The sequence below is a fragment of the Corvus moneduloides genome, chromosome 8, assembly GCF_009650955.1.
Source record: "Corvus moneduloides isolate bCorMon1 chromosome 8, bCorMon1.pri, whole genome shotgun sequence".
NCBI lineage: Eukaryota > Metazoa > Chordata > Aves > Passeriformes > Corvidae > Corvus > Corvus moneduloides.
This window is the reverse complement of record NC_045483.1, coordinates 29,729,602-29,752,941: the sequence shown is the minus strand read 5'-3', so window position 1 is coordinate 29,752,941 and position 23,340 is coordinate 29,729,602. Positions and strand designations below refer to the sequence as shown.

The following is a 23,340-nucleotide window of genomic DNA, read 5'->3' as shown; positions in this document are numbered from 1 at the left end:
CTTGGGCAGTCCCACGAGCTGCTTACGCTGATCACTGGCTGTTATTTGATAAGGATATAAAGTGTGGGAGAAGGGAAGGTCTTTCTAAAACTGGTGACTGATACAGGACTTTCCTGGCTTGGAACATGGTTTTGAAGGCAGTGTGGGTGCAGAAACCAGCTCAGTGGGCTCTCACCTTTGTTACTTAGTCTGTGAATGCCCATTTTCAGTTTGGCTGAGAATGGAGCATATCAAAAGCTCCCGCCATAGACTCACAGAACTTGTATAGATTACAGATTAAGGATGTTTATCTGCAGTTTGTGAAGGGCAGCAATACCTGATGTGTTCACAGCAGCAGCCAGTTGCTTTGCTTACAAGCATCAGCTACACTACAAGGAAGAGGATTGTAATTAATCTGCTGGTGCATCCACCAGAATAACACGGAACTCTGCTTTGAGAGGATCTGTGTGGTCTTCCTCTGATGCTTAAAACATTTACCACAACGCCTGACCCAACTCTTAAGGTTTTCAGGCATCTCAAGGTAGCAGCAGAGGAAGGAGCCAGCAGCATTTTCTTCCACGTGGTGTCAGCATTGTTCTCTCTCACTCCAGAGCTGTTCTTTCCTTTGAGCGTAACCCTTTAATATGTTCTGAGAACCTGTCTTAAAGTTAGGAAGTACATTTCTATTTTTGTAGTGTATCAGAGCATCAACCTGTTCCTTCCTCAGATAATTAATTGATATCAGAGAGGCATGAAGGAAGGGTATGAATTCACCTCCAAGCCATTATGAAATGCAAGCCTTTTTTATTTTATGCTTGTGTCACCGTCCTTACCTGAGCAGGACTGCCAATAAAATCTCTTACCACTCTTGTGTTCCTTTCTTTGGTGAGCCTGGGAAATTTGATTTGTTTGCTGATGATAAAGACTTACTGAAGAAAACATCAGAAGTGAAGTCTTTGACAGGAATATCAGCCCTTGGAAAATAAGAAGTATTTGTACTGAAACGCTTATGATACATAAGCATCAAATATTTCAGCATTTCGACTTGTCTTTGGCCGTAACAGTAGGGTTATTTTAAACCCTTAGTGTCTTTTCATTTCATGCAAGGTTGGGTCTGAAGTGAGAAATGTTTTCAGAAAAAAAGGCAAGAAATGTAGAGTAAAATAAAAGCCTGAAAAAATATTCACTGCCAAAAAAAAAAAAAAAAAAATCCAACTTTTCTTTTAACAGTAGTTAATTGTGTTCATTTAACTCTAGTTAGTTCCAGAGCTGTGCAACAGTGAATTTAATATGCATGTTCTGAAAGCACAGTTTCCCCTCACGCTGCCTCTCCCACACCCGCCAGTTCCATAGACCGCTTTGTTCCTCTTTAATTAGTTTATTTCACCTACTCGAGCAATACGCCAAACATCCTTAAGCACTTAACGCCAATTGAGAGAAGAATAAGGCTGGCACTTATCGCCTTGCATGCAGAAAGGCTCGGCTTGAATCTTGAAAGGATATTAGCATGTTAGAGCATAATGCAGTTTCCCTCTCTCCCGGTTTATTTGGTTTTCTGCTGTAGAGTTGGAGGCCTGCGGGGTTTAATTTATTTGCTTCAAGTAAAATGGAAATGCATGTTCGTGAGTCGGCGTTTTTGCTAGATAGTTTCCAGAACTATCAAATGCTGGGTACCCCTTTATTCTGTTATGAGAATGGAAAGGGATGAAAATATGCCTGTAGTAAAATACAAGTGCAATTGAGCCAAAAATTATGAGAAACAAGGAAATGTGTGGTGAAGTTGTGTGCTACAACCTGTTCTCTGGGGTCTGTAGTTAGAAAAGTTAAGTCCAAGTTGCTTTGATTTACTGATACGTCTTCTTAAAAGAAACTGTGGAAAAAAAACTGGGGAGGAATAAGTGAAAAAAGCATTCCAAGACCATTTTTAATTTAGGGAACAATTATTGCAGTTGCTTTGCATGCATGGGTTGGCTTCTGTGGCTTGGTAATTCAGATGGATGCTTGAAGCCGAGGTTCTGCCAGCAATTTTAATCCTGACCCTTGAATTTTCACTGACCATCTGCTTTAATTAGATGTTGCCCTATTCCCTGGGGACTGCAGATGTGCTCGCAAGGATTCTGGCTGGTAAAGGAATCATAGTGTGGGCCTTAGGCTGTTCTGCCAGGCGCTGGGGTAGTCAGCTGTGCCTGGAGATGGTTTTGCAAAGAATGCTGCTCAGGACTGAGATTTTCTGGAAGCTGCTAGGAAAACGAAATTCTTGAGGGGTTGATGCTGTTTGATCCACTGCTGCTTCCAGTATGCAACTGGAACTTTGCCTGGGAGCTGCTGGTGTCACTGGGTGCATGAGAGAGCAGCCATGGGAGCTCAGCTTTTGGGTAGCTCTTATGCATGGGAAGCTGAGCAGGGCAGAGAGCCAGATCTTCTACAGCTTCAAACTGGCCTCTGCTCCTTCTTGCCTGTGGAGGGGCTGAGAAAGGCTGAGGTTTGCCAAGGTGGACAGTGTTGGGACCTCTCTTCTGCCTATGCCAGGCAGGGGTCAGGGAAAGGCTGGTCCCTGTGCAAAACCTGCAGGCAGGGCAGTGGGAAAGCTGCACAAGTAGAGGTCTAGGTAGAGGAGGGCAGAAGATGTCATAGGGAGTCCTCTACAGGCCCTAAGCACTGTAACTTTAGGAGTTTTGTGTGTGTTCTTTCACTTCACCGAAGCCATTAAGCTGAATGGGACTACACTGAAAGAAAAAAAATTACTTTAAAGTAGAAAAAAAGAGAAAAGAAATAAAAAAAGAAGTATTTTGGTCTATTAGTGATTTATACAATAGCTTTAGTACTTTTGTAGAGTTGTAGTGGAGATCAGGTGAAGAAATTGTGACACATTTTAGTTCCCTGATTTTGAATTTTATTTCCAGACTCTCTGGGAATTCCATGGATAGTTTTGACCACCATAACTTTTTCCTTGGTCAATACAAGAGGACCACACAGCAACAATAGAGAGTGAGCTGGATTTGGGTATAGGGAGAACACTGCATCTCAAAATCATAGAGAAGCTATAAAAATATGTTTGTCTTCTGCATATTTTCACTAGGAAAGTATAGCAAGCAATCTACCACTTAATTACAAGAAATGATGGATGAACAAAATATTTTCTTGGTTAAACATCTGATCTGCTGCTTTACTTTTCTTCCAACTCTTGCTTTGATGTTGTTAATGTTTAGTTTAATTCCTGGCTATTTTGCTGATCATTTATATTCCATGATGCCTTCCAAGCTCAACCAAAATGCTGGTTAGGGTGGAAGATGGGAGAAGACAAACTCTTTGTTTGTCTCTAGTAATTAATGGACTGCAGAACAGTAAAGAGCTGTATCTGTTTAATTATCCTTCGCAACCACCAAGCACAGTTCATGTTGGAAGCCTAAAGAACTTGTGAAAGCTGGTGTTTACAGATCTGCAAGTTGTGTTCTAGATAATCAGCGAGTTGAGCCTTTCTCTCCTCAGTAATTTGTGTATTTTACCAAAATCTCCTTCTGGATCTGTCCAGAGCATGAGTTAAATATTAGCAGCAGCAAACACTGTTGACTTCTTTCCCAGTGTTTCTTATTCCCTGCATTCTCATGGTAACAGCCATTGCACTTGCTGACCAGGGAGAGCATAAGTAGATGAAGTCTAAAGCCAGATCCATGAAAATGTCATTCCTTATAAAGTCTCTTTGTTTCTGATGTCTTCAGCAAATCCAGATCCATGTAATTGTCATTCTTTATGAAATCAGTTTGCTTCATTATAGCAAAACAGGGAGGTGCCTAGTTCATTTGTACACTTAAAATTCACAGGTATGCTGTTTCTGAGAAGTGTGCTTAGGGATCTGCTAAACCATGATTTAGAAAAAACCCAAATCAACCAACCAAACAAAACCCCAACAAAACAACCAACCAAAACCCCCACACAAGTAACTTTGTGAAGCTTTGCTCTGATTTCTGTTTTCAAACCCTTTGCTGAGAACTTCTACCTGAGACACACATTTCTAAGTTATGCTGATGTTTTCCTCCAGTGAAGCCTGCTTTACTTCTTTAATGTAGAGAAGTTCATATTGAGTCAAAATCAAAGAAAAAAATAAAGAGACATTTATGTGCAGCAAAGCAGGGCAGCACTTTTTATATTCTTATTAAGCTGTCTCTCCCCAGGAGCTTGGCACTACCACAAACACTCCAGAAAGAGAAAAGAAACTCTTCAAAGTGGGATATGGTAACTTCAATTACAGGACAGGTCAGCTCCTAAGAATACTGAGGGGAATGATGGATCTCTTCAACTTCTTCCCACTTAATGGATTCTACAATATGTAATCTTTCCTACTTTGAAGTCTTTGTATAGCTTTGGATTTCTTTTTTTTAGTCAAAATTCACTTCAGAGTTAAAGGGTTGCTGCTGTCCCTGTATACTTTTCAATTGTGGCTTTTCAATTATTGAAAGGGAGAAAAAATGGGAAGTAATGGAAAACAGATGGAAAAATTAATTCTTTGACACCAACCTACACTTCAGTGAAGAAGCTGAGAGTAGCGTCCTCATCTCACCCTGATGCAGCTTTTCCACTCTGAACAAAATAGTAATTCTGGAAACAAGGTTTTTAGGTATTCCCTTTTCCTTTTCTCTTTTGCCCCCTCTAGCAATCCTTCTTCTTGAAGCTGAGTGTGTTGTATACCTCTTAGAAACCACTGATGTTACAAAGTAGAACAAATGCTTGGCACTGGGGACATTCTTCATTTTTATTCAGAGAGGTTTTTATTTCCCGTTCCTTGTTATATTAAAACCAATGGGAGGAAATTTTAACTACTCCTACTCACTTCACACATCATAAACTATTGGTTCTTGGTCTAAAATGACACTAAAGCAAGGAGAAGTCACCTGCCTCTAAATTAGGTTTTATACTGATGGAGGTGATGTATATTGCTCCTTATAGAGAGGGATGGCAAAATTTCTTCCCTACTTCAACGCATCTCAAACTGATTCTGCAGGTCTTGTTGCAAAGCATGGGTTTTTCTTTTGGTTTTGATTTTTTTTTTGTGTTTTGGTTTTTTTGCCTAGGAAGGGAAGCCTGTTCCCTTCCACTTTGAAGCCATTCCCCCTTCTGCCCTATCACTACTTGCTCTTGTAAAAAGGTTCTGCCCGTTTCTCCTGTGGGCTCCCTTCAGGTACTGGAAGGCCATAATTGGGTCACTGCAAAGCCTTCTCTTGGCAAAAAATAACAGATTACTGCTTTCTTCTGCTCAGCACATTCCATAGGGAAATTCCCACCACAGCAGAAGCAGAGCACAGGTTCCATTGTGAATAGAATCACAGAACCATTAGGTTTGGAAAAGACCTCCAAGACCATAGAGTCCAGCCTTTAATAATGCTATGCCTGCCTCACCACTCTAGGTGGTGCTTAGATATTATCATGGGCAGGTTGGAATGTCTTCAGTGAAGTGGAACACGTATTTGAATCACGTAACAGTGACTTTTTGACATTTTCACAGGGTGTCTGCATTCTTTCCTTGAGTAGACAACAGGTCAACAAATTCCAACCAAAAATGCTCACCGTCCAAGCAGAACTGCATGAGGGCATGGTCGGGCCAGCCCAAGAGCTGTGTGTTATTCCACAGTGATCCTTGGCACACCTTGTGAATTAACCATACATTGGGTTAATTCACCAAATAATAGTGTAGTAGGGGTGGTGCTGTTTTTCTTTCACGAATCTGATGCTCACAGATGCTGTGCAGAGCAGCCCTGAGCTGGGCAGCGGTGCCAGTGTGAGATCTGTGTTACTCAGGAGAGGGTTAAATCATGTCAGACTAGCTATTTTGTTAATGTGGCTGCTAATTAAACTAATTTAGCTAATGTAACAGCTTTCAGTTGTTCTGATAGGGTTCTCCTCACACTGGATACATACGTGTTCCTCAATGCGCTATGCAAGTACCAGTTGTTTTTAAATGATGAAGTAAAACAAATCCAGAGCAACCAACTGCACTGGAGATGTGGCCTCTCTTTAATGACTTTTTAAAAATTATTTGTAAGTAAGGTGGACAGGAGTTCAAAAGGGTGACTGCAGTCTTAGCTGAACCTTTGAATAAAAGCTCCAAAGTGCCAGGAAAAATATTGGATGAGGTTTCTTTGATATATTCTTTCTTACTGAAGAGAATATTTAAAAGAGAAAAGGAAAGACAAAAGGTCTGTAGTGCTTAAAAAATTCTTCTTAATCTTGCCCTCGCTCTTTTGGAGACTTATAACATGATCTGAGGCATAATCCAGAAAAACACGTCAAGAGGATTTGTTCATAAGCGTACAGCGTGTTGACATCAGCAAACTCTTATTATGGCTGTCATGTTCTCTGTCCTGAAGCCTCGTTCTAATCTCCTGGCAGCATTCAAGCTCAGTGCTTTCCATTTTGATTGAATTAATTAGTGGAGTTTAGATGATTGCCCGATTCTGAAATTGTCAGAATTTTTATAGCAGGGTGTTTTTAAAGGCTATTTTTGCCCTAGTTAATAGCAAGTAGGACATCTGACTGCATATCTGTATTGTCTAAATTGAAAATACATGGCCCATTTGGAAGCAGAGAAAATGGTAAACGAGAGCTATATTTATGTACTTATCTTGCCTTTAAGTTAATCTCCTGTTACTAGTTTTGAGCCTTTCAGGTTGCCATAGAAACTGCCACAGCCTCCAACTGTGCTTCTCCCAAGACTTAATTGCATTCTGAGTTTCATGTGCTCTCTATTAACTGCAGCACCAGCAGACACAGGCACGCTGCAGAATGGGCTGAATTAATGGTTCAGTATGATGTATGCGTTTTTTAATACTTTGTTTCTATATCCCTTTTCAAGTTTTTCTTCACCAGCTGGTTAAATTCTTCTGTAACGTGTAGTGATACCACAGGGATGGATTCTCTTTGCTGCCACTGTATTCTATGTTTTCCAGTCTTTGATGCCATCAAAGTTAGCTGCAAGAGTCATTAGCTTTAAGGACTGGTTTCTTTTTCCCCTTGGAGAAGTCAGATATTCCTGAACTACTTTATCTCTGCTGAAGTTTTTCTGAGTCTTCTCCTTCACCTCTGAAGGCAGCATTGGAGTGCATACCTGCTGTCTCAGTAGCTCTGGTAAGCTTTTGCTGACTCAGTGCTCTTTACCACATGATTTTTGCTTGTTCAATGTGGGTCAAAGGCAGTTGTTCAGCCAGGCTTGATTTTAAGTGAGGAATACAAACTCATTAAAGTAGGAAATGAGTATGTCTGTATACAAGGTTTGATAAGGCTTTTCTGGGAATTACTTATTATTCTTGATGAAACTTCTTATCAGAACTGGACTGATAATGTGCCTCATTCAACTAGCAGAACAACATCTCAGAGATTTGGTTTCCCGCTTGCCTCTCAGCACAATGATGCTCTCAGTGCAAGTACAGTGTTCTTACAGATGCCATTCTGCTTTCAGTGAGCATGAACTCGGGGAACCAGTGGTTAATATCACTTTGTGCTCATTGGATTTAAATCCAGAACTGCATAACTAAAAAAGCAATCCCCACTGTTCTTGTCTTGTGAAAAAAGAGGAGAGAAAATGTTAAGCCCTCTGCCTCAGCTCTGCTTTGCTTGTGTCTGGTGGGTAAGAGATGGGGAAAAGGACAGACATCCCCGTGCACTGTTGCTCTTGGACCCAGGATGTTTCTTTACTTGTATTAATGCAGGCTCAGAGATGTGCTTTTATCCTCAGTAGAAAACACCCCACAGCTGGTGAAAGAACAAAAGCAGTGATGCTGAGAAACACGGCAAAGTGAAGATTTCACCAACACGTCACTTGAAAATGCTCATGCACGTTAAGTTATGCTTTTAGACACTGGCCTTCTGAACACAGCTCAGATATACCCATTGTAACTTTTAAATGTTATAAATATCCTTTAAAATCTGACCCTTTTGCTTATGTTTTTCATGTGGTTCATATTTCTTATTATTTTTGTAATTCTCCATAAGTGCTACTTTTCTTGAATTAAGTATTGGTGGTCCACCATAAAAATTTTTGTAATTAAGTAAGCCAAGCTAGCTTGTCTGGCCTCAGCCTTACTACCAGTATTTCTCTGTGAATTTGTGGGGTAATTTTAGCTTTTTCAACCAGAAAGAAGAATTGGGTAAAAGATGAAATTATGACAATATTGCCAGGATCAATCTGAAAGCGTGAAGACAGTTTTCCAGCACTTCCCCCCCCCCGCATTCTCTTTGTTTTTTTCCCCAGATTCCTTTTTACATTAGCTACCTATTTTACGCTTCTTGCCACAACAGAGTGCACATTCTGTCTCAGAATTTAAATCTCTTCCAACCCATCTCATCTTTTCTTTTTATCTGCTCTGTGAGCTTGCATGTAAAAGAGTGCTGGGTTTCCCTGCCAGCTCTGCTCAAGTTACGTTTCCTGGATTGCCCTACAGAATGCCAACATACATTCTCAAAATCTGTGTGTGCTGGAGATCTTCCTCAAACATTCTAAAAACACTTGCTTTGGGATGGGATTCATTTGGATTTGAATATAAAATAAGTATTGTTTGTTGGCTTCTTGTCATTCTTGAGAAGCCGAAGAGTTGCCGTGTCTCCAAGTTGTCTGTCTCCATGAGCTGCTTTCCAGGCAGTGACAGCGCTTCCTCTGCAGGAAGCACTGCTCGCACTGTCTCTGCAGGCATTCAGAACAAAGATCTTGCCCATCAGCTGGACAGCCCAATGTGTGAGCACGTGGAAGGCTTGACACCAGTTACATGCAGCTCCTAGAAATCCCAGAAGAGAGAAAAGACTCATTAAAAGTGAGATGTGACAATAGCAGCTTGGTTTACTCCACCGTGGAGTGTGTTGCAAAAGCTTTTTCACATGAGCCCTAATTTCTTCTGATTTCTGTAGTTCACAGTAATTTTAGGATGCTCCCAGAGTGTAGTGTGTTGGTAGGCTTTTCTACAGGCACATGGCATCTTTGGAGTACAGGTGGCTGGATGTTTAGAGTATCCCTGGGGCCACATCAGCTCATGCAGTTGTGGTTAGGGATTGCTGCACTTTGTTGCAGAGTTGCGCTTACTGTTGTACTTTGCTTCTCCTGCCTTGCCAAAACTTTCCTTCAGGTACCTCTTGCTCATCCTTCCTTTCCTCTCTTGAGTTTGTATCACTTTATTTTTTGCTTTGTTTAGTGCAGCAAATATAGATTTCCTCCAGCTTGTACTGAGCAAGATGGGAGGTGATGCTGCATAGAATGTAGGCTCTGTAGGGCTAAACTTTTAAAATTCTTGAAATTTAGACCTATTATTCACTTTCAGTGTGATTTATGTCTCTCTATTCCTCATTTGTGCCTCCAGAATCAATCCCCAGTGAAAATTCTGCTTTCTGCTTTACCCCTGCTCACCTCAGTGGCCACTTAGCAGAAGGTTTCACCTATGAGTTAACTAAATGGGGCATTTTGTGTGTCCTTGCATGGCATGCAGTGGAAACATGCATGGGCCCTATTAATATCTGTTCTTACATAAACAGAACCAATTTTATTCAGTTCTGCAGCTAAGGAAGCACTGTGGGAACAAGACAGCCAAAAGCTTGGGAATTACTCTACAAGGAAGGATCTCAGTGTTTCTTGGCAAAAGCTGCTTATGCTCAAGGCTTTCTTGGTAAGAGCCAACAGTAACAAGGTCTTATTCTGAATAGGAGTCTAAATAAACAGAATTTTTCTGCCTTTTTTGAAAGCTCACACACAGAAATCACAAAGTTTATTTCAAAGAAGGGTGATTTTTTATCTAGTTATAGCCAGATACTCAATTTTGAGGAGGGATTCTAATGAAAGAAAAGAGGAGTTGGAGTCCCAAATGGGGACTTATGGAAAATTCTCTTTTCTTTATTTACTTCCAAATACTGACAGGATGGAATTTTTTTTTTTCCTCCATTCTCTGTCTGTTGGTTTCCTTAACATAGAAAGACAAAACTGAAAGGCATATGGTGGCTTACTTAGCAATAATTGGATTACTAACATCAGTTGCTATCAGAATTTTATTACAATAGCTATGGAGGTGGCTGAATTGTTGTAGATGGTCATATATAGAATGCCTTTTTGGGGGGTGATGGAGACTGTAATAGAGGCATTAGATGGCATTAGATTCACAATGTCATAACTTCTAAATGCCTTCGAATTTTTTTTTTTTTTGCACATGTATATTGAATTTAAATGTTAAATGAGAACTTGTGCCTGGAAGGTCAGTATCTGCAATGCTGTGTTGTGCACACAGGTGCACCAGGGAATGTGGGGAACTCTCTTTCATAATGGTTTCTTAGCTGGGCTGAACACTGATAGCTCTGTGACTCTGATATCAGCACCAGAGACTCTGCCTGTTAAGCTGGTACCAGCACAAATGCCATTTGATGCTGGTGCTTTGTCTCAAGGGGTGCTGCTTCAAAGGTGTCTCTGGTTTCCAAAGACTGCCTCTGGCTGGATAATATTTCAGTGTAAAGATAACATCATCAGAGATAAGAATAAGGAAAAGATGAATGATACTGTTTGTTCTTGGGTTATTGCTGTTTGTTTTCCCTGGGCTGGAAGATAGAGTTAGGAGGAAATTCAGAACGAAATCTTGCATACTGAAAGCTGCTGCAGAGCTGGCAGGAACTGATATGAGAGGGCAGGGCTCTGCCTTATATCCTTCTCCTTTGTGCATTATTCTCCCCCTTCCTTCATGAAATCCTGTCTTCAGCCACCTCTAGCTTTCTGTTCTAATAACATGCTGCAGTGGGAACCTCAGACTGATGGGGAACGTGTGACCCAGTGTATCTGTGCACTGCAGAGGAAGAAGGAGCCTGTTCCCCTTGGCCTGTTTTCCAATTGCCCGTTCCCAATATGTCTTCATGTTATCAGTGGAAATATTTGTAGGAAAACAAGCAATCACTACTGAATGCACTGATCTTCAAATAAATCAGGATAGCTGCTCAATCTTTTGCATTCAGTGCACACTGCAACAGCTGATGTGCAACAAGGCTATTTGCTGAGACCTGCATACAAATGCAACAGTAAGGAGACAACAATCTGCAGAACAAAACTGAAAAAATTCACACCATATGTTCAGCACCACTGATAAAAATGAGCCATTTATTCCCAGGTCCAAAAATAAGTTTGTAACTCTATTTATGAACTTGTTTTTCTGGATCCAAACATAATAGAATGCAACCCATAATTTCTTAACTGCTCACAATTGCACCTGACCATCTGAAAGATATTTCTGAGGTCTTGGAAAAGCCTGTAAGAATCAGAGAAGGACCAAAAAAGCACAGAGAAAATCACAATAGTAAAACAATTAAAAGGCAATAACTTTTAAAATAATTGAGGAAGTATTTAAATTAAGAAATAATCTTGATTCCCATTTCCTGGGAATGTGCACTGTGCAAGGAAATAGAAGGTAATTATGCTAAGAAGACCTGTGGTAAAATCTTTAATTATAATCATTCAGAGAGAAGTTAATTAAAAGCACATCTTTAATGTAGCAGAATGGTTTTCCCTACATGCCATCATTTGGGACTGACTCTCTTCTGCCCTCTCTGTTATTTAGCTTAAATAGTAACAAATAGCTGTGAATGCAGTTCTAATTTTCTCTTATCTGCTGAACAATGGCTTGTGTTCCAGGAGGGGTTGTGCAGAAGGCTGTAGTCTTTCTGCAGGAGAAGAAATAGCCCCTCTCAGTCCCTATTGCTGTGTAAAGAAGTTACAAGAGTAACTGCAAAATTTGAATTTATGAGTTTCCTGGGAGGTGGCTTTGGCCATGCTTCCTTTTTTGCTCCTGTTTTCCACCACCAAGTGGGTCCCAGGTGTGCAGTATTGATATCCCTGTTGGTGGTCAGTCTCCATAAGCTGCTGGTCTGGTACTGCACTCACAGCAGCTGCCAGCCTGCCTGAGCTCCATGGGGTGGGATGATTGGCCATGGAAATAATGTAAAGAAGTAGGAAGTGGAGATGTAAACACGGCCATGCAGTTGAAGTCTGGTGATGAAGGTGGTTTTTCAAATGCCCAGCAGGTTGACACTGCTTTTCTTTAAAGAGGGAACTTTGTGCCTACCTGAATGTTGAGCACTGTCAGGCTGCCACAGCCTTATGGTAATTAATCACAGCTTAGGAAGGAGAGCAGAGAGGGTTTTCTCCAGATTTTTTTTCCAGAAGTGATTTAAAAGTTTCTCAAAAGGTGAGGAAATTGACCTTGATATGAAAAATCTGTGGGGTAGGAACACACTCCTATTCCAGACTCTCTTCTCTATGACGTGTCAGTGCCCAAATACTTGGCGTGTATGTTTTGGTGTTTGGTGGTTTTTTATTTTTAAGCCATGAAATTTGTTTCCAAATAATTTCTATGTCTCTTTCCCCAGCTAGGCTGCACTAAATGATTGCTAACAGCGGTAATATTTCATTTTGCTGCAGGCTTCCCAAATTAGAGTTTAGTTTATGGTGTTCAAAACCAAATCAGCCCCAACACTGTTGTAGCTGTCCATGTTTCTGGCTTACAAACCCCACACCAGCAGTGAAATGCATCCTCTTTCTGCACCTTGCCCCCAAAAAGTCAATGCTAATGGACACAATAAGGCAAATCAGTTCTGAAGCTTCTAGGTGAGACATTAAGAAGAACTTTTGAAAAGAGACTGGCTGAAAGAGAAGGGCTAGAACTCCTGCGTCTTCAAAATGTTTGTCTATCTGGCAGGCAGTGTTCCAAAGCAATTGTGTGCTCTGAGGCCATGTGTCAGCTGAAATTTGAGATGGGTGGAAAGCTGACTGTGAGGCTGGCTTGAACGGTAAGTGAACAGGACAAACACTTCCACCCTGCACAAGTTCTATGTTCAAGCTGTTGTGCAGCAGATGCTTGAAAGCTGCTCATGAGAAGTCTGTGAAGAGCTGGAGGTGCTGGGATGATACAATCCATTGAGTTTTTTTTTGGCAAAGCAAACCCTCTGAAGATGCTTTCTGAGCACCAGAGTGAAGTGGCATTACAGGGCTTTGTGTGGCAGGTCTGAGATGGGACAGAGAGGGAGGAACCAGGCCAAAGCAGTAAGGTAACATGTCTAAACTGAGGTTTTAATATGCATCAAACAGCACAAATTGAAAAATGGCTATAGACACATTTAATCAGGGTAATTGGAAAGCCTTTTTAGGAGTTTAGTTTGTATTACCCAGCTCAGTGCACAGAAATGATGAGTTCACATTGTATCAGTTTCAAGAGTTGATAATGCAGTGAGTGATTGCCTAGTTTTTATCAGCTCTGAGTGAAATTTTTCAATTTAAAAGTTGCTGTTTCTGTTAAAAGAACAAACATTTAAACATTTAGGCAGGTGGCAGGTTCTACAAACTGTCCACAAAATTAAAAATAACAGTATGTCGTCAAAATTCTATCAACTGAGATAACCTCAGGCTGCTGGAAATTTCTGATCTAGAAAAGTTGGACTAATATGTTCTGGCCATAGGAAGAGAGAGAAGGCCCAGTCAAAACCTAACGTTTCTGCTTCTACTAATTTTTAATATTCTGTACAAAAGATCCATTAATAAATTTTGAGATTAAAGACTTAACTAACTGTGATAGTGAATACTTAAATATCTTCCATTTCAAGATATTTTTTTACTAATCTGTTTCTATCATAGGGTTTTTCTTTGGTAAAATAATGTTTATCAATATTATATATATTCCTTAAGGGTAAAATCATGGATATCTCTGCTCCAAATCTCCTAGGTTCTGTCTACAAGGTGAACTCTCAACAGCAAATGGCACACTAATTTTTCATTCTGCTTAAAATGCAGATAAAATATTGCCATTGAGTAATAAAGGTATAGGTTACATTTGTAAGATATACCTTAGTTCCTTTCATGCTAAAACAATTCAGCTCAAAGCATCTTGCTGGTGCACCAGCAAGATATTTATTACCATGGCAAATTTACTTACTACCTTCTTGATGTTACATGACCTCAGATTATTAAATGACTATCAAACATAATAATAGCTTTCAAAGAGCATAATAAAACTAAACATCTCTACAGTGCTGTGGAGTACTGCAATATAATCTCAATTAAAAAAAGTAAAACTGAAGTCTACAGGGATTCCTTGTATACTCAGAAAAGATGCATTAATAAAATTAATGCATATATTGTTGAGCTCTGTTCCTCTTTGGAATGCAAATTCCTAGATCTTGGAAGTGCCAAGGTAGCTGCAGAGTAGCTGAACCTATCAGTGCCAGATATTGACTCAGATTTGCTGTACCTATAAGAAGCCTGTCTCTAGCAGGTGATCTCTCAAAAGCTGTGTTTTAATAAATTATCTCACAGCAGTTCATTTTGCTGTGAATTTTGAGATATTATATTCAGAAATGTGTGCAGCCTTTCTTCAAGACTTGGTGTTATATCTTCTCTCCCAACAGTGCTTTTATAATTACTTTCTTTAATAGGAAGCCAGAAAAATATTTGCCATAGCAAAGTTTAGCAGAACGAATTCAAGGTGTTATGTCCAAAACACCATTGGGAAGATTTTGGGTTGTAAGGGTGTGCACTTTTAAAAAGTACTGGCTTTTCTTTAAATATTCCTGCCACTGAAGATGATGACTTTGAGGCTACAAGCTGGTGTTTTTGTATAAGTAGATGCTGGAAAAAAGTGTCCTCAATGCACTGTACTGATTGAAGTCCTCCCCTTGCCTTGCAGTTTTTTACTTAAAACTGTACTGTCAAACAAACGGCTTTCCTTCAGCATATTTTACCCTCCGTTCAAACAGCAGTTTGGCTAAATGCAATATGCAATAGCTTTGTGAACCACCCTGCAGTGGATTAACCATTGGTGAAAGAAGTAAAAAAAATTAGACCCAAAGCCCAACTTTAAAATGGAAAGAAAAAAAATCGATGTGTTTGTGCGTCTTTATCAGACACAAAATGTTTATTTTGCAGACTTGTTCTATTCTGTGGCTCCAGATTCTTTGGCTACAAGGGATGTATTTTTAAATTTTGAATGAGTTGTTAATTAGAGCAATTTCTTACACTAATTAACTGCAAAGATCCCTGGAGAAGTCTCTGTTCTTATGCAGAAATCCATGTGAGATTAAAAAACTGTGATGTGTATTTAGGGTGCAGTGACAGAAGCAATGAAGCTGTGAGTGCTGTGTGTTCATAGCTGCACCACTTCCACAGAGAGTTCATTTCCTTTGTTAGTACTGTAAAGTTCAGGAAGCAAATGCTTAGTGCCTCTCGTTGAAAAGGTTCCAGTGAAGACCATGCAATAATTAAAGCTGATTTTTCTAGAGGGAATTTGAACAAAAATAATGCTGACTCTTTAACCTAGGGGCACTGCAGGGGAAAGGGGAAGCCTAGGTTAAATCCCAGATGTTTAACAAAATATTGGAGCAAGCCCAGAATAAAATAAGGCAGCTGGATGGGATGGGATTAAATGTACTCACTCACTGGAGTTTGCAGGGGACGTTCCTAGGTTTATGACTATAGAATAACTCAAGATAGAAGAGACCTCAGGAATTCCTGAGGAGGAGTTTTCCTTGCCCCAGAGTGTCTGCAGTGCTCAGACAGGTGTATTGGCTGGTAAATCCAGTGCACTGGGATGCTGGAAAGTGAGAAGTAGTACTTTTGGGCAACAGATTTAAAAAATTGCAATTTCTTATTTACAGTCAGGAAATTTATAGTGGAACTGGAATTTTTTAGCAGTATTAGGGCAGGAGATCAAAGAAAGCACGTGAAGAGACTTGGGGTCACAGGTGGGCATTCTCACGTGCCAACCCATTGATCTGAGAGCTCTTGAGCGCATTATCTTCCTTTTCAGCTGAGCATTATCAGCATTAGGGTTGTAAGTGAACGGAAATTGTGTAGTTCAGCACTGTGCATGAAATTCCTCTTGGCAGGCACGGAGTGCTTTGTGTGTGTGTAAGATTTGGGTCTTGCTTTATTTAACAAGGCACTTCAGTGCTTGCCAGCCTGCTTAGCATACAGAAGCTCTTGGAACTAAGCACATGCATGTTTTCCTCACTTGAGACTAAACCAGAAGTTTTGCATTTTCATTATAATTATTCTAAGGTTACTTGAGGCTTGATCAAGGTTACTTGATCACTTTTTGTGCTTGACAAGTTCCTCCTGAGTAGCTCTGATTAGGTAAGTAGTGGCTGTTTCACTGCTGCGCGATAAACACATGACAGATGTAATTGCAATAACACTTTTGTGTCTGTACTAAAAACTGGTGAATATTTGGAATTTTCTAATTTTCTAGTTGACGCAGGAAAAAATCACAAGGAACAAAAGGATAAAAAGTGAAAAGGGTATCAAAACTAGAACAGTTTTTCCAGTTTCCATTTTACATCGTTAACTGTCTGGGGTCCAGATAACACAAGATCTGATTCAAACCTCTATTATCTCTAAAATTTAAAATAGCACCACTGAGGTCTTTCAAAGGTAAAATGTAGTTCAATTTTAAATGGCAAAAGCTCCAGCTGGTTTGGGGAGAGACTTTTAAAATCCTTCCCATTTGGCTACTTTGGTGTTTCTTGTAAATGTCTCCTGTATTCAACTACGAACTCCTGCTGTTTTGTATTTGTATCTTCCATTTCTCATAATATTTACCAATTACAGGGTTATCGCAGCTCTTATATTGTGTAAAACTGTGGGTGCCCTGCACAGAAGGGAATTTAATACATGGAATACATGACATTTTTGATGACCTCTGAGCCTTTGGATGCCTTTGAGTGACCGCTTGACCTTTTCTGTTACCTCTGACCACATGGGTTACCTTTGAGCTCTGGAAGACCTGTGACCTTTTGGCAACATTTTGAGCTCATCATGACCTTTCAGTGACCTTTGACCCTGCAAGACCATTTGTCCTTTTGCAATGACCTGTGTCCCAGGATGACATCAGAACTTTGGGAATGACCTCTGGTGTGTTTTCTGTTCGAATTTTGTTAGCATTTGTACCTCCCTCACCAGGGCTATGCTGAGGTCTTGACTACAAGAACATTGCAAATGCTTAGAAGAGCCAGAAGCGCTGTTTATCCTCCCAAAAATAGCCCAGAAAGCACAAGTGAGCAGTGATCAAACTGGTCTGGAATTGCACTTCAGCCTTGTACATTCTGTTTCTTCTCTCCACAGGCAAGCAACAAAGAGGATGCAGAAAGAGACAGACTCACATTGCTAAGGTAGGATGAAAACATCCCTTATTCAACTGCTTCACGGAACCTTTTGATATCTCAAGAGAAATTTGTGTACTATACTACTCTAATGTAATGACAGTTGGTTTGTTGGAGATTTGCTGGAGGAATAACCTAAAGAGTGAAACTTCTCAAAGTCTTAATGCTGATGTGTATCAGCTGTAGACAGATAAATGCAGGCCATTGTCACCAGCTAACTCCCAAACAAATGTATTGTTGACTCCTGGGTGGGTGGTTTGTGTGGGTTTTTCCTCAGTATTCCTCTAAAGTTTTATTTTGCTTGTAAATCCCTACATCGTGGGTCATGCGTTGGTATGACCTGAGGGGCCAGGAGGAACTGCCTGGTGTCAGAAACCATTTAACTCGTGTGGAGTTGCACCAGTTGGCAGATTTACAATCAGTAAATATAACAATAATTGAAATCCTTTGCTGTGTTTCTGTCCGAAAGACTTGGCTTTTATGAGACTGGCATTTCTCTAAGCAAACAGCATTATGTTATGCCCCAAGACTAGATTTCCTTGCATCATTTCTCCAGCACACTTGTCTGATTTACCACAAGGCCATAGCTTAGCAAAACAATTTCTTATGAGGAATATTTTTACTCATAAAATTCTAGAACCACAGTAATATCTTCCACCCCATTTGCATTTTGGACTAAAAATACGTGGACTAAGCTAATAGCCACTGGAAAATCATGGTACACATTCCAGTGTTTAAGATATTGAGATGTTGTGAGACCAAGTTTATTGAATTCTACAGTAAAACAGCTGAGGAACAATGTCATGGTTCAGAACAACTTCAAGTATTTCCCAAATATTTTGCACTGCCAGATGCTGCTGAAGTATCCCACTTAATATTCTGTTTGCTTTGCCAGTAATGCAGCAGATTAATAAACCACATTAGGTAGGAAATAGCTTTTTGAGAGAACTAGGAAAGATAATTCAAGGTTTTAGACAAAGCTATTGAAGCAGAAACAGGCTGGCATTTCCCAGAAGCTAATCAAATACTAGCAGAGCAACAAGGGAGCGTAACACATCATTTGTAAGTCAAAAGTCAAGAGAGAAGATTTTAAAAGATACTTTAGAAAAATACTGTTTCCATTTGCCAGCAGACAGTACCTCTCAAAGTCAAGCCTCTATCACTATAGAAATCACCAAGTCCCGTTGAAACAATCATCTGTTCTGTGAGGGAGCATCTTCTAAATCACAGTGATGGTTTAGGACTGGTGGAGGACCTGCACAGGCTCCTTACTCACTGCTGGATCTGGGACATGCGGTCAGGTTCAGTAGATAATAGAAATTCTGGGTGTTTTATTTTTACATTTTTTGATCACAGTCAAACTACTGGCAATTGTTTTTTTCTGGTCACACTGAATTTCAGTTCTTCCTGCCATGCACTGTTAATACGTAATGCTTTGGATGTCCATCTGGGTTATAGACAACTGAATTTCAGTAGCTGCAGTGAAAGGAGAAAAAAACAAACCAAAACTGTGTGTGTAAATGTTTTTGATAAATGCTGGAGTATACCATCAGGGAGACAGTGAACACTCAGCTTCAACTCTAGTGGACCTAGGGCATTCTTCTCAGGGATTTAAGATCAAATCCCTTTGGATACAGAGTAGAATTAAAGCCAAATTTTCTGTCTTGAGTTTGTGCCCTATTTTGGATTTTAAAAAATCATTTAATTCTCAAATATTTTTTGGTAAATTTGTGCACTATGATTTTGTCTCCCTAACTGAAATTTGTGCAGGACCCTAAGTTCTGTATTCTTGAGACATCCAGATTCACATTTCTCAGAGAACTTCATGTTCACTGATGTGCATTCTTTTACAACCAAGATCTGGTGAAGGTCAGCAAAAGGCGCTTTTTTCCTGGAACTCAACTTGAATATGCCATTCTTGAAAGCAATGCTTTTTTATTTGTTTAAGAAGCACTGTCAAGTGGGCTAATTGCTGATGTGAACTTCCTGACTTGTTTGTATTCATTTCAACAAAACTAAGTAAATGCCCTTGGTAAATACTCACTCGGCAAACCCTTAGGCCAGTCAATAAAGCTGTATCCCCAATCATTTGTTACTGTCACTCTGCTGAAGTGAAAATGCACAGTAATTTGTTTCTAGCAAAATAGGATGAACCAATCACTTGGCCATTTAGTTTGAGGTAGTGTCTTGTCTGAGCAGAAAAGGGAGCCCTTGAATGAAGTGAGCTCACCTCCAGCAAGCAGGGGCATTATTTGCCTTGAGATCCCACTGCTGGTCTGAAAGTATTATCCAATGCCAAGGTCACTTCTGAGAACAGCTTTTAGATGTGACAGTCTGCTCCCTGAAAGGTGTGTACTGCACAAAGACCAAAACCCATGGAATAAATGTGTAGGAGAGAGAGCTGTAGCCTCAGTCTGCTGTGATGGGAATAAGTATTGCAATCAAGAAGCTGCTGGGTGTATTGTGAAGCCTCCTGGTTCTAAAGCAAAATGTTGGTGTTTGGTTGCCATAAAATTACCTTTTCCTTAAGTCTAAGCACAAGGAATTGCTGCCCAGTTTCTCAGTAAATACATAAGTAAAGAATGATGCTCTCAAGAGTACATGATTGGGAAAGGACAGGAAGTCTACTTTACCTTTCCCAAATTGATGGCTAGTTCTGAACTGAGAGCAAGGCTAATTACCATGCACCTTCTTTCACGTCCCTGACGTGGCATATGTTCTTTGTTGTTTGAAATGCATTTGTGCTGCTGCTTTTATAATACAGCAGTTTCAGAGCAAACGGGATGATGCTTCCCTTTTTCAGTTACTTCATGTGCTATTGTATTCCAGAACTGAAACTTGTCCCAGTAATTTAACATTTATCAAATTCCTTTTATCATGAAAAAGTGAGGACAACTCACAGTTTAGGCTAGCAAGTTACGGACTTCTGTGACTTTAATTTTGTGTAACAATTGTTGTTTTTCATTTAGTGTTACACCCTTTTAAAGCAAATCAGAGTGATACCACAAGATCCCTGTCAACTGATTTTCTGCTTTGTTTCATAGAGGCTTAAGTTCATGGCATATACAAATCTCTTATCTTAGGAATCTGACATACAGAAGTGTGTTTGATACACGTCTATCTGTGTGCTTAGCAGGCAGTTTTAATCCCTACATTAAGTCAGTTATTAAGGGCAAATAAAAGTGCTTGTCTTGGGGGACAGACTATTAACATATACAGGAATCTCAAAATGTTGCAGGATATTTTTCTTTTGGAAAAAAATAATTACGGCAGATCCATCCTGTTGGGCTTTGGTTTTTATTGTTTCAGTGTAAAAGCTAATTATTAAATCTAATTAGATTTACCTGCTCTGCTGGCTAAATTTGAGAGTAACTGGAGGTACACCCTGTGTCTCTGTAACCAGGACAGTGTCACCAGGCTGGCTGTGCACTCTGCTAAACGCTGCTGAATCCAGCAGGCACAAATAGCACTGTTGTTGTTATGGGAAACTGGTCTTTTGTCCTGCCTGTTCCAATGCCAGTACAATCCTGCTGCCTTTTGGAAAGAGAAGTGCAGAGTAACCAGAGGCCTTAGAATATAAAATATTTGTGATACAAAGCTGACATACCTTGTCACATCTATCAAGGATGTTTTGTCAGAAAGTGCCTAGGGATTAACAAACTAGCAGGTCCACAAGACAAGTCTGAAATGGATGAAGTGTGTTTTGAAGGAAGGGATCACAAGGCTGATGTTTCACTTCTCCTCCTTTGCTCTCCAGATACTCTTTTCATAAAATATGCAGAGGCACAATGGTAATTTGTAGTGAAGACCAAACATGGTAAAAATGACAAGCAATGGCAAGTGTGTGATAAAGCTTTTCAGGGTAGTTTTTCCTCTGATCTGATATTTCGTCTGTTCACGCTTTGTATTTTAAACAGCTTTTTAATTTTTCCTCGATTCAGATGAGTTGACCAAGGTTTGGAAATCTGTGGTTACACAGTAAGCTTGAGATACTAATGCCTCCCTACAATGGGATTACTTTTAGGGTTTTGCTTGGTTTATTTTGGTTTTTCTAATTTTTTTGATCTTCTCACAAAATATAGTAAATTAAAAATCTGGTTTTCAGATTTTTCTTGGTAGTGAGGTCAGTGGGGAAGACTTATTAATCAGTAAAAGCTCTCAGCTTTGCTTTAGTCTCCCAAAACCACTTTTTAAATTTTCTAGGTGAGAATTTTAGAGAAATTCACTGTTTTGTATGTTTGTCCACATGCATAGTCATGTCCACGGGATTACCTTGGTGTTGGTTGAACTGATGTAAAATTCTATGTGGAGCTTTCTTTCCTTTGGTTTTAAGAGTAGGTTATTTGACTTTTTTTCTGCTTGATATGAATTTAACTAAAGTAAACCTGATTAAAGGGCAATACATCCACATTATTTTGCACTAGCTTGACTAAATCGGCTTAATATTCCTTCCCCATGGTGTGCCAGCACTGCAGAGTGATGTGTAATGTGGTGTGATAACACTCTGTTGGCTCCCTCACAGCCATTTAGGATGACCTGCTTCTATCACTGCCACTGCTACTCCACTGCTTACATTGACCTTTTGAAGTTTTGGGACTTTGTTTGTTTGTATTTGTTGTGTGGTGGTTTTGTTTTTCCCACAGTAATGTTTGTAACAGGATTTCTTTCTGTTTATGCAATCAGGCTGGTCAGGAGAAAGCGAGTGCAGTCATTTTGGGCGCTGCCTGTGGGCATGGAGGGATAGATCCAGGCTAAGCAGACACAGTCACATCTCCTCTGATAGAGCCCATGAATGATTACAGGGAATGTGATCCACTGTCCAGAGCCAACTCAGCTCTGCTGGGTACTGATACAGGGAATTTTTCAAGTGGTTTCAATGGGGATGCAGACTGAAACTATGGAACTACACTTTCTAAGTAGGCATTGTGCCAAAGGTCAAGGTTTCATTTCTAACTTTCATGTTAGGATAGAAATTAGAAAATAAATATTAGAAAGGAAAGAACTTTTGAGTATTTTTCAACCAAAGAGAATAGTTTCCATCCAGTAACAAGTGACATGTGCAAAATCCTTGCAAAGTGTTGCTGGCAATCATTGTAAATTGTAGCTCAGTGGAATTTTTTTCCAGCTTTGAGAGTTTGAGAGTAAAACCCTGCAGAAATTTTAGGTTACCATATTTTAATCTGCAAGTACAGTTCTCTGAATTTCCCCCATTTTCCCTTAACAGCAATCATTAACATTTGCTAACATCTCACCCTTTCTTCAGGGAGCATGACAGACTGAGGAAATAGCAGTTTTCCAGACTTTATGCCAGAGCAAAGTTTTACCTTAATTGCTGTCAAGCAGTTTGTTTCTGTCCCAGCAGTAAAGCAGGTGTCTGTATCTCAGTAGAGCAGTGCCATGGTAAATTGAACAAGGCAGGCACTAAAATATATCCCTGAGAGCTGAAACTGCTTTGAACATCCTGAGTCATTTCAGCTGTGTGGCTGGAACTGAAGAAATAGAATTACAGAACTTGTTTTCTTATTGATTTCTTATGAAAATAGAACTTATGTAACTTAAGATCTTTGGGTAGTCTATATAAAAAGAGAAGTCAGTCCAGTTTACACCAGCGACTATTTTGAGCTAGAAGATTCATAATTTCTCCCGTGTCTGCGGTTGGGCTTGCTTTGCTTTGTACTTAGAGTCTGTCTCTCCTATCAAACAGCAAGGTTTCATTGCTGGCATAGCCGTGCACCTGCCTAAACTGCTCCGGAATAACAGGGCTGCATTTCTGATCCAGCTGGTGATGTATCTTGACTTGGGCAGTAGATACTTCAGGGGTGAAAGGTGTATAAAGCACCACAGGGAAGCATTCTGTAGTGTGGCTGTCCCTCAGGCAGTGTTCTTTCACCCAGAGTGCAAGAAGCAATCAACCACTGAGCTGTTTGGTTTCCTTGCCATTCTGCAGAAAGGATGCCAGGAATCACTCATTTCTGGATGCAAGCACTGCCTTTTATACAAAAAGCTACCAAATAATGATACAGAAATGGGATTCTCAGAATCCAGAAATGGTCACTCACGCTTACACAACAAAATTCACAATGTGTATGCAGTGGTCTGGGTCCAGTTCATAATACTATCATTTGCATATACAAATTTCCCTAGGAGTGTCATTTTTAGCTTTATAAATGTCTGGGGTAACTTGAGATCATATTTTCATCCTATCTGCTC

General features: G+C 40.0%; 1 protein-coding gene across 1 annotated transcript in view; it reads left to right on the top strand.

The window, feature by feature from the left end:
- The window catches only part of FAM13C (family with sequence similarity 13 member C), a 115,453-nt gene that overhangs the window by 14,089 nt on the left and 78,024 nt on the right, over window positions 1-23,340 (top strand). Inside the window, 1 exon segment of the mRNA XM_032115459.1 lies at window positions 17,093-17,139. Coding sequence (XP_031971350.1) covers window positions 17,093-17,139 — 47 coding nt within the window.